At 37.8% G+C, this 13,023-nt stretch overlaps 1 protein-coding gene across 3 annotated transcripts in view; it reads right to left on the reverse strand.

The window, feature by feature from the left end:
* Window positions 1–13,023, reverse strand: part of LOC149238917 (2-dehydro-3-deoxyphosphooctonate aldolase 1-like) — a 459,022-nt gene that overhangs the window by 109,109 nt on the left and 336,890 nt on the right. For 2 of the 3 annotated variants that reach the window (XM_089373240.1, XM_089373238.1), the window contains exon 9: window positions 6,229–6,273. The exons of the other annotated variant lie outside the window; for it this stretch is intronic. In XM_089373240.1, the coding sequence (XP_089229366.1) occupies window positions 6,229–6,273 (45 nt within the window). The remainder of the gene's footprint in view (window positions 1–6,228; window positions 6,274–13,023) is intronic. 3 annotated transcript variants of the gene reach the window in all.

Raw genomic sequence — 13,023 nt, forward strand, 5'->3', positions numbered from 1 at the left:
TTGTTTGAGTACTTGTGACAAGGTCTTGGAGGGTCTTTTGACTCTTATAATGACTCAAATAAATATGTAACATGCCCTAGAAGGGTCTCTCATACATGACAAAGACTCAATTGACTTTATGACTTAATGACCAATCCTAAGAGCTCACAATGGGAGCTTGATCTATATAAAAATAAAATTCCTTGAGCATGAAACCCATGACTCAAGTAAAACAGAAATAAATTTTTTTTTTTTTACATCAATTACATAAAATCATCATTACACATGTCATTATGAAGATCAAACCTAGTTACATATTTCAACACTCCCTCTTAACTAGGGAGGTATTCATAATCCATACAAGATACTTGGACATTCTCAATCTAAAGAATTCTCATAAGAAAAGTCAAATTGGTAACCCATCTGTTTGGCATCATATCATTCAGCATTTTCACGTAGCAAGGCCTTGACTAACAGATCTATCTCTCCACAAGATCAGAGCACAATGCTAGCGAGACCAATGATTAATACACACCATCATCATTGTCTCTCTCAAAACATTCCCTCCCCAGGTTCTCTCAGAGTATGTTCCACCAAGACTATTCTTATCTTGGATTCCCAATCTTGAAATAAAATATTGGTCCTCTGTGACTACTCTTATCTTGGATGCCCTACCACATCCTCAAAGAGTATTGGATACCAAATGTTTACCCAATCCTCCATTCTTTCTTCCCAAGTGAAGACAAGAATGAGGTATCTATCTCTCCCTCTTAACCAAGGGGGATACATCCATTCCAATGAAGGAATGTACCCATTCCTACAAAGGAATGTACCCAAGCTCCCTCTTAACCAAGGACTTGCTTCTAGCAACTCTTTAGGTAGAGATCATGGAACAATCAGCTGCTTGTAGGGCTCCCTCTTTCGATGTCATGAATTTCATCTTCCTTGATATGGAGCCTTCATCATTGGGACTTCTTCGTAGGGCATAGACCATCCATCACTTTCATTCATGAATCATGTCAGTCATGTCATCCTTTCTTTCATCGAAAAGTGATCCACTAGTTCATATATGGCCTTCCTTCATACCTTGCTACCTTCTTCACATCATGTTTCCTTCAAGATATTTCATCCATCACATGAGTACTAGTTGTAGGTGACATCCACACCTCTTCCTTTGGTAGCCCTATATTAGCCCATCCATATATTTTTCAAAAATGAACGTCAAATTAACATTACCTTTGTGATGGTCTTTTCATCATGACATTTGTTTGTTTACATCATCAACATCCTACATACACATTGACATGTCTCCAAAATGATATTAAATGTCAAGGGTCTCCTTCTTTTCCAGACTTCATCAGAGTCTTCATACCTTTTCCATGGAGATGTCACGGTCAATTCTTCTAGTCATCAGATGTTGATTTCCTTTTCCATGCAGCCATAGTTGCATTTTTCACGATCTCTTCTTCCTTTCTTCACATATTGACCCCAAGAACTTTCATCCTTAGTTCCATCTTCATAATCAACCACCTCATACTCCATATGAGGACATATTATGTTGATTTCATCTTTGTCAATATGTGAATCATGCCTTCATGCATCTTTTCAACGAAAGAGATCCCTTTCCTTTGATCATACTCATGAGGTAGAGTATCCATCCATGCTTCCTGCAACTATATGATGACATGACTCAATACATTAAACACATGCATACATACCTCATTTCTTCCTTTTTGATCATCTAGACTTCCTTCAGCAGCTTCCTAGATTGAAAGTTCTTCAATCATCTTGACCTGCTTCACTCTCCTGTCATCATACCATCATCCCATGAATCCCTCACAAGGTGGAATTCCCATGAGGCATTTTCCTTTTTCAATAGGTGAATCTTCCAATGAAGATTCAACAAAGGATCTTGATTATCCTCATCCTGCAAATGCTTCTTATGGTGTATGACGATCTCTATACTAGATGAATTTCTTCTATCCATAAGTACTACTTATGCTACTACTGAGGTTAACAAGAGCTTCTTTTCACTATAGGCGACTGTCATAGACTTCTACTTCAGCACTTTTGCAAGCTTCTTATGATGTCTCGACCTCTTGCTTCATTTATGATGCCAGCTCCTAACATGAGGCATCTTATGGTGCTTCTAATGATTCGCACCATGATAGCTATTACAAGAACTAAAAAACAAAGACTTGAAAAGAACTTGGTGAAGAAGATCATCTCAGTCATAGTAGAGATCTCTTACTTCTTCCTTTTGGACTTCTTCTTTTCATCTTCTTCCACTTCTTCAGTGATATGGGCTTCTTCCCTTCCTCTTTTTTTGTTGTCCTTCTTGAATTTTGGACAATCTCTTTTATAGTGCCCATACTCATGATAGCCATAACATTGAACCTTGGCCATATTCTTCTTCTTTTTCTAAGGACCAACCTTCCTAGACTTCCCTTTTCTTTTAGTCATGGTAGCAAATGCTTGTGCTTGTTCACTTGATCCTACATCAATTTTTGCCTTCAGCCTAGTTTCTTCGATTTTGCATAATGACCATAGTTCATTGAATAGAGTAGCTTCCTTCTTTCCATAGATGCTTGATGTGAAGTTTCCTCATTCCTTTGGTAGTGCATTGAGCACTATGGTAGTCATTTCCCTGTCAGACATTATTTCTCCCAACTCTTGGAGTTGGTCTCTTATTTCTGACACCCTCATAAAATATGAGGCTATTCCTTCTTCCTTGGATATCTTCATTTTGTAGAGTTCTTGTCTTAGTGATATTACTTCTCCAGCAGTACTCACGGAGAATAGTTCCACCAGCTTGTCATATATCTCTTTAGTCGTTTCCAACTTTGATACATAGGGTATGAGGGGATCCTTGATGGACTCAATGAGAATCCTTTGAGCCCTTACTTCCCCTTTCATGTACTTTGCAAGTGCTTGAGCTTCTTCCTTTGGAGGTTTAGTTATTGAGCCCTTAACATGTTCCACAACTTCATTTTCTATGAGGATCAAATCAGTCCTCTTCTTCCATGCTAGAAAGTTAACTGACCCAACCAACTTGTTGCTCTCCTTGCAAAAAGACATTTTGACTAATTCAAATGTAGACATAAAATTACTTACTTGAGAAGATACTCCTTGATGACAATATCTTCAATTTGTTGCCTTCTTGATCTTTAGTCAATGAAGATTTCTTCTTGAAGAAGATGTCTTCCTTCAAAATGATCCTTGACCCAAAGAGAGGGAGATCACCTTGAATCTTCGATGATGATAACAACTCCTTTCTTCTAGCTTCCCTTGGATGAGTAGACTTCAAGATGCTTCGCTTGTAGGTCTTCTTGAATTTTTGTAGAGGTAGGATCTATTGAGGTCTTCTTTCTTGAGATGAAGATTTGAGCGAGGTTCCAAAAATGCTTCAAGTGTAGACTCTTTCCTTGAGCAAGCTAGGGTATTGATACTTCCTTCAATGAAAGGATCTTCTTGATGCTTTGATGCCCTTGATGCCCTTCTAGAACTTTGATCCTTGAGTGCTTGAGTGTCCTTTATTGAGCTGCCCTTCCTTCACTTGTCACCTTAGCTCTGATACCATGTTGAGAAATCTAGGGCAAAGTGATGAGGTGATTTCTCTAGTAATGATAACTGCTTGTGATGTATTTTTACTTCACTTCTTTCTTTTACTTGATTACATTAATGTTTTCTACCATCAAACAACTACCAAACCATAAATAACAAATAGACAAAGGACACAAGATGTAGGCTATCAACCAAGGCCAAAACCTCTCCAACCTTGAGAGGAAACCCCACTGAATTCTTCTTCTTATAGAATTTTCAATTAATGAATTCCAAGACCAAGACCCTTGACCAACTACCCCTACAAGACCAAGTCAATTCTTTCTTCAAGTCAAAGTCAATTACTTCTTGAAGATGCTACACTTTCTCCTTCTTCACTAACCCTTGGCTCAACAACTTAAGTCTGAAATTCTTGGCCTCTTTCTCTGCAACTTTCGGCTTCCTGTAGGTGACTACAATTTCCCACGTGTGACCAAATTAGGGCTACTTTAGCCTTCCTTTTCCTTCACTTGACTAGGGCTGACTTCTTGTGACTTCGGCCTTCAATGTAGCTTCCTTTCTTGCCTTGTTTCAGCCCTCTTGAGATGACTGTAGTTTGGACTTGCAGCAGATAGGGAAACCCTAGTTTCCTTGCACGTATGAATAGAATTAGCCCAAAATAGACCTATGATTACTTTGCTCTTCCTTCGATCTTGATCTCCTTCTCTTCGCTAGATGAGAGGCTCCTTTCTTCCTCTTACTCACAATTCTTTTCCTTAATGTGGATGCTTGATTCATTGACTACCAAGTGAGGTTGAGTCCTCCTTTATATAGTGACCTGCCCATGTAAATAAGTTGACTTGTCCTCATGCCTAGGCCGACATCTCCTAGAATGATCTATATCTTCTTTGGAAGGCCGACTTGTTTGAGTACTTGTGACAAGGTCTTGGAGGGTCTTTTGACTCTTATAATGGTTAAAATAAATATGTAACATGCCCTAAAAGGGTCTCTCATACATGACAAAGACTCAATTGACTTTATGACTTAATGACCAACCCTAATAGCTCACAATGGGAGCTTGATCTATATAAAAATAAAATTCCTTGAGCATGAAACCCATGGTTCAAGTATAACAGAAATAATTTTATTTTTCTTACATCAATTACATAAAAGTAAAACCATTACACATGTCATTATGAAGACCGAACCTAGTTACATATTTCAACAGGGATTGCTTTTTACATTTTTTGTACTTGAAACTAAGGGCAAGTTGCTAAAGGAACTATCGTGGGAGAACGAAGAAGGAAGTCGAGCATCCGCTCGATGGAACCAAACTATACCTATGACCGACATACGATGCTTTCTCTTTTCTCGCATGGCAGGAAAGTGTGTGTTCTGTAGTTGAGGAATTGTTGTTAGTTTCCTCCATTTATTTGGATGGCAAAAAAGTTGTTTGGTTTTTGTACATGGGCTACTTTTGAGGAGTGGAGCCTACACCATCATAGAGTTGGCCACATGGAGAATCATGGTTTCTAATCTTCATCCATGTCAGCATTTTGGAAAGATACTAGTCTTTTATCTGACAAGAGGAGATTGATATAACTAATTGATGCTGAGGCTTCAAGCCTTCAAGCCCTATCAATCAAGCATGTACAAGTGAACCTGAGCAACAACCAAACCTAGAGCCTCAATCCTAAACAAGAATCAAAGATATGAGTGTGATTCAGTTTGTGATCATCCTCAAATCGATATCAGTTAGCATTTATCTTTAAATCTCCATCTGTGAGCGCTTCCAATCAGTAGAAGACAACATCATTTTGCCAGAATGGAAATGTTCCGAGAATAGTTAAGCATTGGAGCCAAGTTCCAACAGCTTGTGGTCAACTTCAAAACACAATTTCAAGAATTTGTGGTCATCAAGGAGCACTTCCATTTCACAGAAGACAGCAGCTTCTTGCCAGATTTAGAAATGTTCCGCGAACCGTAGAGCCTTAGAGCCAAGTTCTAACAGTTTGTGGTCAACTTCAAACCACCATTTTCAACAGTTTGTGGTTATCTTTAAACCATCATCAGGGAGCACTTCCACTTCACAGAAGACTTCAGCTTCTACCCAGATTCGGAATTGTTCCAAGGACTGCTTCAAGCCAAGTTTCAGAGTTGGTGGCTAGCCTTAAACCACCACTGGCAAAAAACTTCAACTTTTGCTACCTCATTTGGTTTGTGGTCTTCCTTAAACCACCATTTCAGAGAGCACATCCAGCCATTGGCTGCCATACACTCTTGTATTTCAGCTCTCATCGTGGACTCACATACACCACTTCGAATTAAGGGGGAGAATGTTGGACACCTAATCCGTTAGGGTTATGGTGTGGAATGTGAATAGTTACAGGAGTCCAAAAGACCTTGGAAGTTGAATCCAATGGTCATAATATTGTATGTGTATTTGAATCATCTTTAATGATATAGCAATTCACGCTTATTCTTTTATTCTGGTTTGCACAGTCCAACAAACATGCTCCAACTACTACTCAAAAGAAATTCAATTTCATTTCTCTCTTACTTTTCTTAGCTTTCATAGGTATGATTATTTCTTGTTTAAAGCACCACTTTTACTAGAGTGTTACCTTCTACTTTCCAGCATTTTATATATTAGCATCCCTTTCGTACAAAAAGAAAAAAAAAAGAAAAAAAGCTAAAGTTATAAAACACCTTTCTACCAGCTGGCTGCTGCAATGCATGTGTAACATCCGCTACCTGCATCAAAAAATTTCCAACTCATTAGATAGACAAAACTTAACCATTATCAATTTCCTAGCACTTAGCAACATCAATTGGTTTTCAGTAGATGCCCTTTATTTACTAAAATTTACATAGAAACAAGTAGGTGAGACAATACAATCTCAAAGACATGGATGGTACAATGTACTAATAGGATCTCTTTTACAAGCCATGCAAGACAAGTAATTCTAACCTACAGAAATGAAAATGATTAGAAGCCAAGTATCATATGTGATGAATCACCTTATCATCGCACTTGCAACCCCTACGGATCACCTTAGTTAGATTTTGCAGCAAATTACAGATCAGAGAGAAAAATAAACTAGTCCAATCATATCCAATGATTTCTTGCATGGGAACATATAGAGAGATAGGTCCTCTCATAGTGGGATTTGATGGGTCATCACCAATGAAAGTGCAATTTGAAACAGTAAATGACATCAGAATGCAGAAAGCACCAAAATACGTGTTCCTCTGTAAGTTAAGCATTCTCTCTCCACCAATGTACATTGTACTTGTCTTTCATAAAATATCATATCAGTGAACTGTAGGAATTCAACATTGATTTAGAGATTGATTTCAGCAGTCTCACCATAGGAGAGTCCCTGAAAGTTGATTTCTTTCAACTTCGACATAGGAAAGTCCACAGCAAGTTCCATATTAACTTGGCCTCTTTCAAGAGGCTGGATGTACTTCGTTTTTAATCTTTATTACAACGTAAAAGGGACGGGATAAGCTATTCCTGTTCCAGGACTGATTTCCATCCTAGCATGTATCAAACGAGAGCTAGAATGTGTGATGTTCCAAATCACCCAACAGAGCCCAAGAATGCTGAATAAACTAAATAAAATGGGGAAGCATAACTCCCAAGTACAAGAATGATGATGACCTGCACATCAAATCTTGCCAAACAGGAAATTATCACATAATAAACCCAAAAGGTAATAATATCAAATATTCATATCAATGTTACCAGACTCGGAATCGGCAATAAATCGGCGAGGCAAAAGAGTGAAGAGTTTTAATCGGATCGGGAAAAAATCGGCAAAAAACCGCTGAATTCATTAAATAAAAATATACACATATATTGAATTAGAAAAAAACATTTTTCATTAATATTCAGTAAAGGCATGCCCAAACAATGCATAATATCAATAGATGTCCAAAATATCATGAATGAATAAGTATCTCATATATGTTATGAGTCCAAACATGATCCAAAGCACTGAGCCTTGACCCCTGAGTCCTACCCAGTGACTACATAGAACCAGAAGCATATGCTTCTAAAAGTTTACAAAAAACTGAATACTAATCAGAAAAAAATCAGTAACTAAGAGTCTAAGACTCTTAAGAGTGAGAACTAGAAGCGATATTCCTCCCACTCCTTCGCTTGCTTGACTCTAAGTTCTCCAAGTCATGAAGGCTTAAAAGAGGAGCCTCCTCTAATTGGACCCAGTCTGCCGCATTTGTAGTTTGCAAATCTATCTCTTCAAGGTCGATTGGTGAATGATCCAAACCTGTCATTATCATGAGACATTGAAACGATGCACATACCCGAGGTTGTTGCTGTTCAATTAAATTTACATTTTAAAGAACATATATGTATGGTTATGGTATATATTTTTAGCTTTTAAATTAGATTATTTGTTATTTTTTTAGTTTTTAAATTAATGTATATAATATTATTTTAGTTTTTAAATTTATTCAGTAATTTTATTTTTTCACTTGCAAGGGATTTACTTCATCTAAAACAAATTAAATTTACATTTAAAAAAAATATATATCGATATGGTATATCCTTTTAGCTTTTAAATTTATCTCTTTCATTTATTTTTTATTGATAAGTTTGAGACTTATTTTAAAATGATTTAGGTTATTTAAAATAAAATATTTTATATTTGTATTTAAAATTATTTATATTTATATTTAAAATGATTTATAAATATATTATTAATATTTTATTTTGTTTGTAGTTTTGTTTTGTTTTTTAATATTTCTATGTATTTGTTTTTTAGTTCGTTATTTGATATTTTTTTTGAGATTTAGAGACGATGTGCACCGATGGAAACAGTCTCATTATTTGGATTTTCTTTTATGAAGCGTAATCACTGGAATGTAAACGCAGGTATAATTATTTTTCTGATTTTTTTTAAATTTCGAATATTCTTTACTAATAAATATTTACGTAATAAGATGTCCACTGGCATGTATACCACTCATGGTTTTCTAATGCCACGTGCTTGGAAGAGTTTATCTCTAGGAGAAAAATCGTTGGACCTTTCAGAAAGCTATTCAATTAAGAGAGAATAATTCAAGGTAAAGCTCACTTAAATGAAGGATGTTATGTTTTTTCTGTTGAAACAAAAAAGCTCACTCTGAAATGTCCTCTGTGCTGATAATAAAATGTCCGTTGCGCTGATAATAACTCGAGTATGACATTGGATCCATACGACCCAGAGGGTTTTCCTATTGTCACGTTTGGGAAGAGTTTATCTCCATGAGAAAAATCGTTGGACTTTTCAATAAAGTGAAAACTATTCGGGTCTTGACTCTTCTCTGCCCGTCTATCTGGAATGCCGCTTCTCTGCAGCGTCTGTCTCAGCAGCGTCTGCGGCTGTGTGGAACTGGAATGGTTGTGCGAGTCTGCGCGTCAGGTAAGATATATTAATAATAACGACAACCTGAAGTTCTGAACCCCGTAAACCTAAACAGAAATATGGCGGGACGCGGAACTGAAATCTGGCGGGACTCGGGAAACCGGCAATAATCGGGTAAATCGCCAGAGTTTCAAATCGGATCTTTTCACCGCTGACCAGACTATGACTCGCGATTAATCGCCAAAATCGGTGATTCCTGTTTCATTGATTCATATACATTTGTCTGTGTGAAATAATCCTTAACGATGTGGTGTATTATTGGTATATGTAGCTCAAGGTTAGCCTCACCTAACACTTATATATCTCACTTATAATAGCAGCTAATGGATCAAGTGTGACATGTATGACCCTAGTTCAATATGGTCTTTGGCATTATGAAAGGTGTAGCACGTGGGCCCCTCTTCTACGACTTTGGCTAGGAGATACCACTTTTCATTGTCGTGGTGACAAAATCTTTATGAGTAGGCAAGACCATTATCAAAAGGCCACCCTCATTTTTGCAATTTAACCATGATCAAGGAAATGTTAAAGATGGTATTATCTTAAGGGGCAACCCCCTTCACTTATCCTTACACTACCATCTTTTAACTCATGATAAAGTGGATTACTTTATGAGGATCCTGTTGAGAAATCTAGCAGTGTTGTTAAAAGCGTGATTAAATCGCGCTTTTTCCCTAAGGCGATTTAATCGCGCGTTTTATGGGAAAAAAGCGGCTAAATTTTTTTTGGCGATTTTTTCCGAAAAAAGCACAGGCTGTCAGGGCAGCGGGTTTTATAATCCGATTTTTGATTTTTTTTTGTTCATTTGGACTGTGGGCACGCGTAGGAGGAGAACGTCTTGGAGAGAGCAGCTAGAGGGTTTGTGAGCAAATCTAAGTGCTTGTAGGACAAATTCAAGAGGAGACCACCAATTTCTCCATAAAAACGGTATGTGGATTAATTTTTTTTTGTTTTCCTTGTTTAAAAACATTGCTTTTCATTGTTTTTGGTTGGGAAGCTTCATATGGGCACCATTTTCCTTTTGTTTTCATTGTTTTTAAAGAATTTTTTGTATTTTTTCATTGATTTGGGATGGGTAAATTGGTATGACTATAGGACCCAATTTTATTTTATTTTCATTTTTTTTAAACATTGTTTATGTTTTTTCATTGTTTTTGGCATTTGCCATTTGGTTGGGTAACTTGGGTTTGGAACTTTGGATTCTGGAAATTTGTAACTTGTAATTTTGTAAATGCTAAATTGTAATCCTAAATTCCTATTTCTTAATCCTTATTTTCCCATAGGTTTGCAAATTCAAAATTCAAAACAAACATGCCAAGGAAATTGGATCCTTTCTGGGAATATGGTGAACCTAAAGCTCCGAATGATAGACAAAACTTGAATTGCAAGTTGTGTGGAAAGGAGATACGCGGGGGGGTGTACAGGTTGAAGTTTCACCTTGCACAAATTTCTGGACATGATGTGGGGCCCTGTATAAATACAAATCCTGAACTTATCCAAAGAGCCATGAGAGCATTGGGAGAATTAGAGCACACTAGAGAGGCCAAAGAAGAACTCAAAAGGCAACTAAAAAGGTCAGCTGAAGGAAGTGGGCCAAGTGGCACTGGTTCTACTGCAGCATCAGTCAATCCGGTAGCTGCATCATCATTTTTTGTTCCTCGAACCACACCTGGTTCACAACCATCTATCGGTTCAATGCTAAAAAGAACTGAAAAAGAACAAGCTGACAGGTTGATGGCAAAATTTCTCCTCTGGAGTGATATTCCTTTCAGCATTGTAAGGAATAATCCATTTTTCCAACCTACTGTTGATGCTATTGCCAGTGTTGGCCCGGGGTACAAAATTCCTTCTTATCATGATTTCAGAGGTCGGATTCTTCAAGATGAAAAGCGTGACTGCACCCAAAGATTGGAGGATTTTAGGGCATCATGGGCACAAACAGGATGCACTTTTATGTCAGATGGTTGGACTGACCAAAAGGAGAGAACCCTTATAAACTTCTTGGTTAGTTGTCCCAAGGGGACTATGTTTATCAAATCTGTTGATGCATCTCATCAAATCAAAGATGCAAGAACTTTATGTGATTTGCTGGATGTGTTTATTTTGGAGGTGGGTGAACAACATGTTGTCCAAGTCATAACGGACAATGCTGCAAATTATGTTGCTGCTGGTAGAATGCTTATGGACAGGCATCCTACTTTATTTTGGACACCTTGTGCTGCCCATTGTATTGATTTGATGTTTAGAGGACATAGGGAAAATTCCCTTTGTCAAAGATATTGTTGACTCATCAAAAAGCATCACAAAATTTATATATAATCATACATTTGTGCTTAGCTTGATGAGAAAATTCACCAACAACAAAGAGTTGGTGCGCCCCGCCATTACACGGTTTGCCACAAGTTTCATATCTCTTCAATCCCTCGTGAATTCTATGTGGGATGTGAAGAGAATGTTTCTTTCAGAGGAGTGGCGTGCTATGTCAATGAGCCGCAAACCAGAAGGAGAGGCCGTATGCAGACTAGTTTCATACCAGGAAGACTTCTGGGCAGGAGTGCAGGAGGTGCGAGCCGTTACTGAACCTTTGGTAAAGGTTCTTCGGTTGGTTGATGGTGAGAAGCCCGCAGTGGGCTATTTGTATGAAGCCATGGACAGGACCAAAGAAGCCATTCGGGCCTACTATGATGATAAGGGAGATGATGGGTTTCAGAAACAACTCCTTCTATGGGGAGTGATTGATGAGCGATGGAACAACACACTCCATCGTCCCATTCATGATGCTGGGCTTTTCCTGAACCCTGCATTTTCTTATGCATGTGGATTTGATTTTGATGCTAAGATCATGGATGGATTCTTATCCTGTGTCCAGAAGATGGTGCGATCTCCAGAACAACGTATAGAGATCTCTAAACAAATTGAGACATATAAGATGGCAGGTGGCACATTTGGCTTTGAGATGGCTGTCACTGATAGGACGATTAAAATGCCAGGTATTTTTTAGTTTGTAACTTTGTTTCAAATTTCATTGTCTCTTCAAATTCCATTTTTTTCTTATGTTTATTTAAAATTTTATTTGTAATTTTGTTGTAGATGCATGGTGGAAGATGTATGGTGGCAAAGTACCCCTTTTGCAAAAGCTTGCCGTACGCATCCTCAGCCAAACATGCAACTCCTCAGGATGTGAGCGCAACTGGAGTGTATTTGAAAAAATACACAACAAGAAGCGCAACAGGTTAACACTTAAACATTTAAAATATTGCAAATTTCCAAATAAATTTTTGAATTCATTAAACAATATTTTTTTATAATATTAATTATTAATTATTATTTCATAATCTTTGTACAGGTTGGAGTCCCAACGACTTAATGACATGGTCTACGTCTACTACAATCTTCGATTGTGGGTGAGGCAACTTGAGAGGACACCTGATGTGGATGCCATCTCATTGGATGGGATTGACACCACTGTTGCATGGAGGGTTGAGGCCGAGAGGCCTCTCATGGATTCTGTTGATGATTGGTTAGTGCAGGATGTAGTGGAGGGGGAGGAGGAGCAGGAGGAGGGGGAGGAGGAGGAGCAGGAGCAGGAGGAGGAGGTGACACCGCCTACCCGGGCTACCACTGCCACCAGTGGTCTACCTCCTGTAGCTCATACTTCTAGTTCTTCAGCTTCTAGAGCACATCAGACTCCACTGCCATTTCCACCAGCACAGGCACCAGCATCTACATCTAGAGGGAAAGGGAAAGCTGTGACATTTTCTCGCAAGAGGGGCAGAGGAAATCAATAGGATTAGACTTTCATTTTATTGTATATGAGTCTATGACATTATGACATGATGAGATACATTATCATATTTTTTGTTGATATTTTGAGGCTGAGCTGGGACTCAGGAGTCAGGACTTACTATTCAGGACATGATTCAATGTTATGTGTGATTTTAGCGCTAGAAATGATATTAAACATCTTATATATTAGTTTTTTTATCATATTTATGTGTCAATGTATTTATTTTATGTTGTAGATGGTTTAGATATTAAAAAAATTGAAAAAAAATGAAAAAAATGAATA

The sequence above is a fragment of the Pinus tabuliformis genome, chromosome 8 (assembly GCF_031772625.1).
Source record: "Pinus tabuliformis cultivar Carrire ecotype Pingquan chromosome 8, CPIR1, whole genome shotgun sequence".
In the NCBI taxonomy this organism is placed as follows: Eukaryota; Viridiplantae; Streptophyta; class Pinopsida; order Pinales; family Pinaceae; genus Pinus; species Pinus tabuliformis.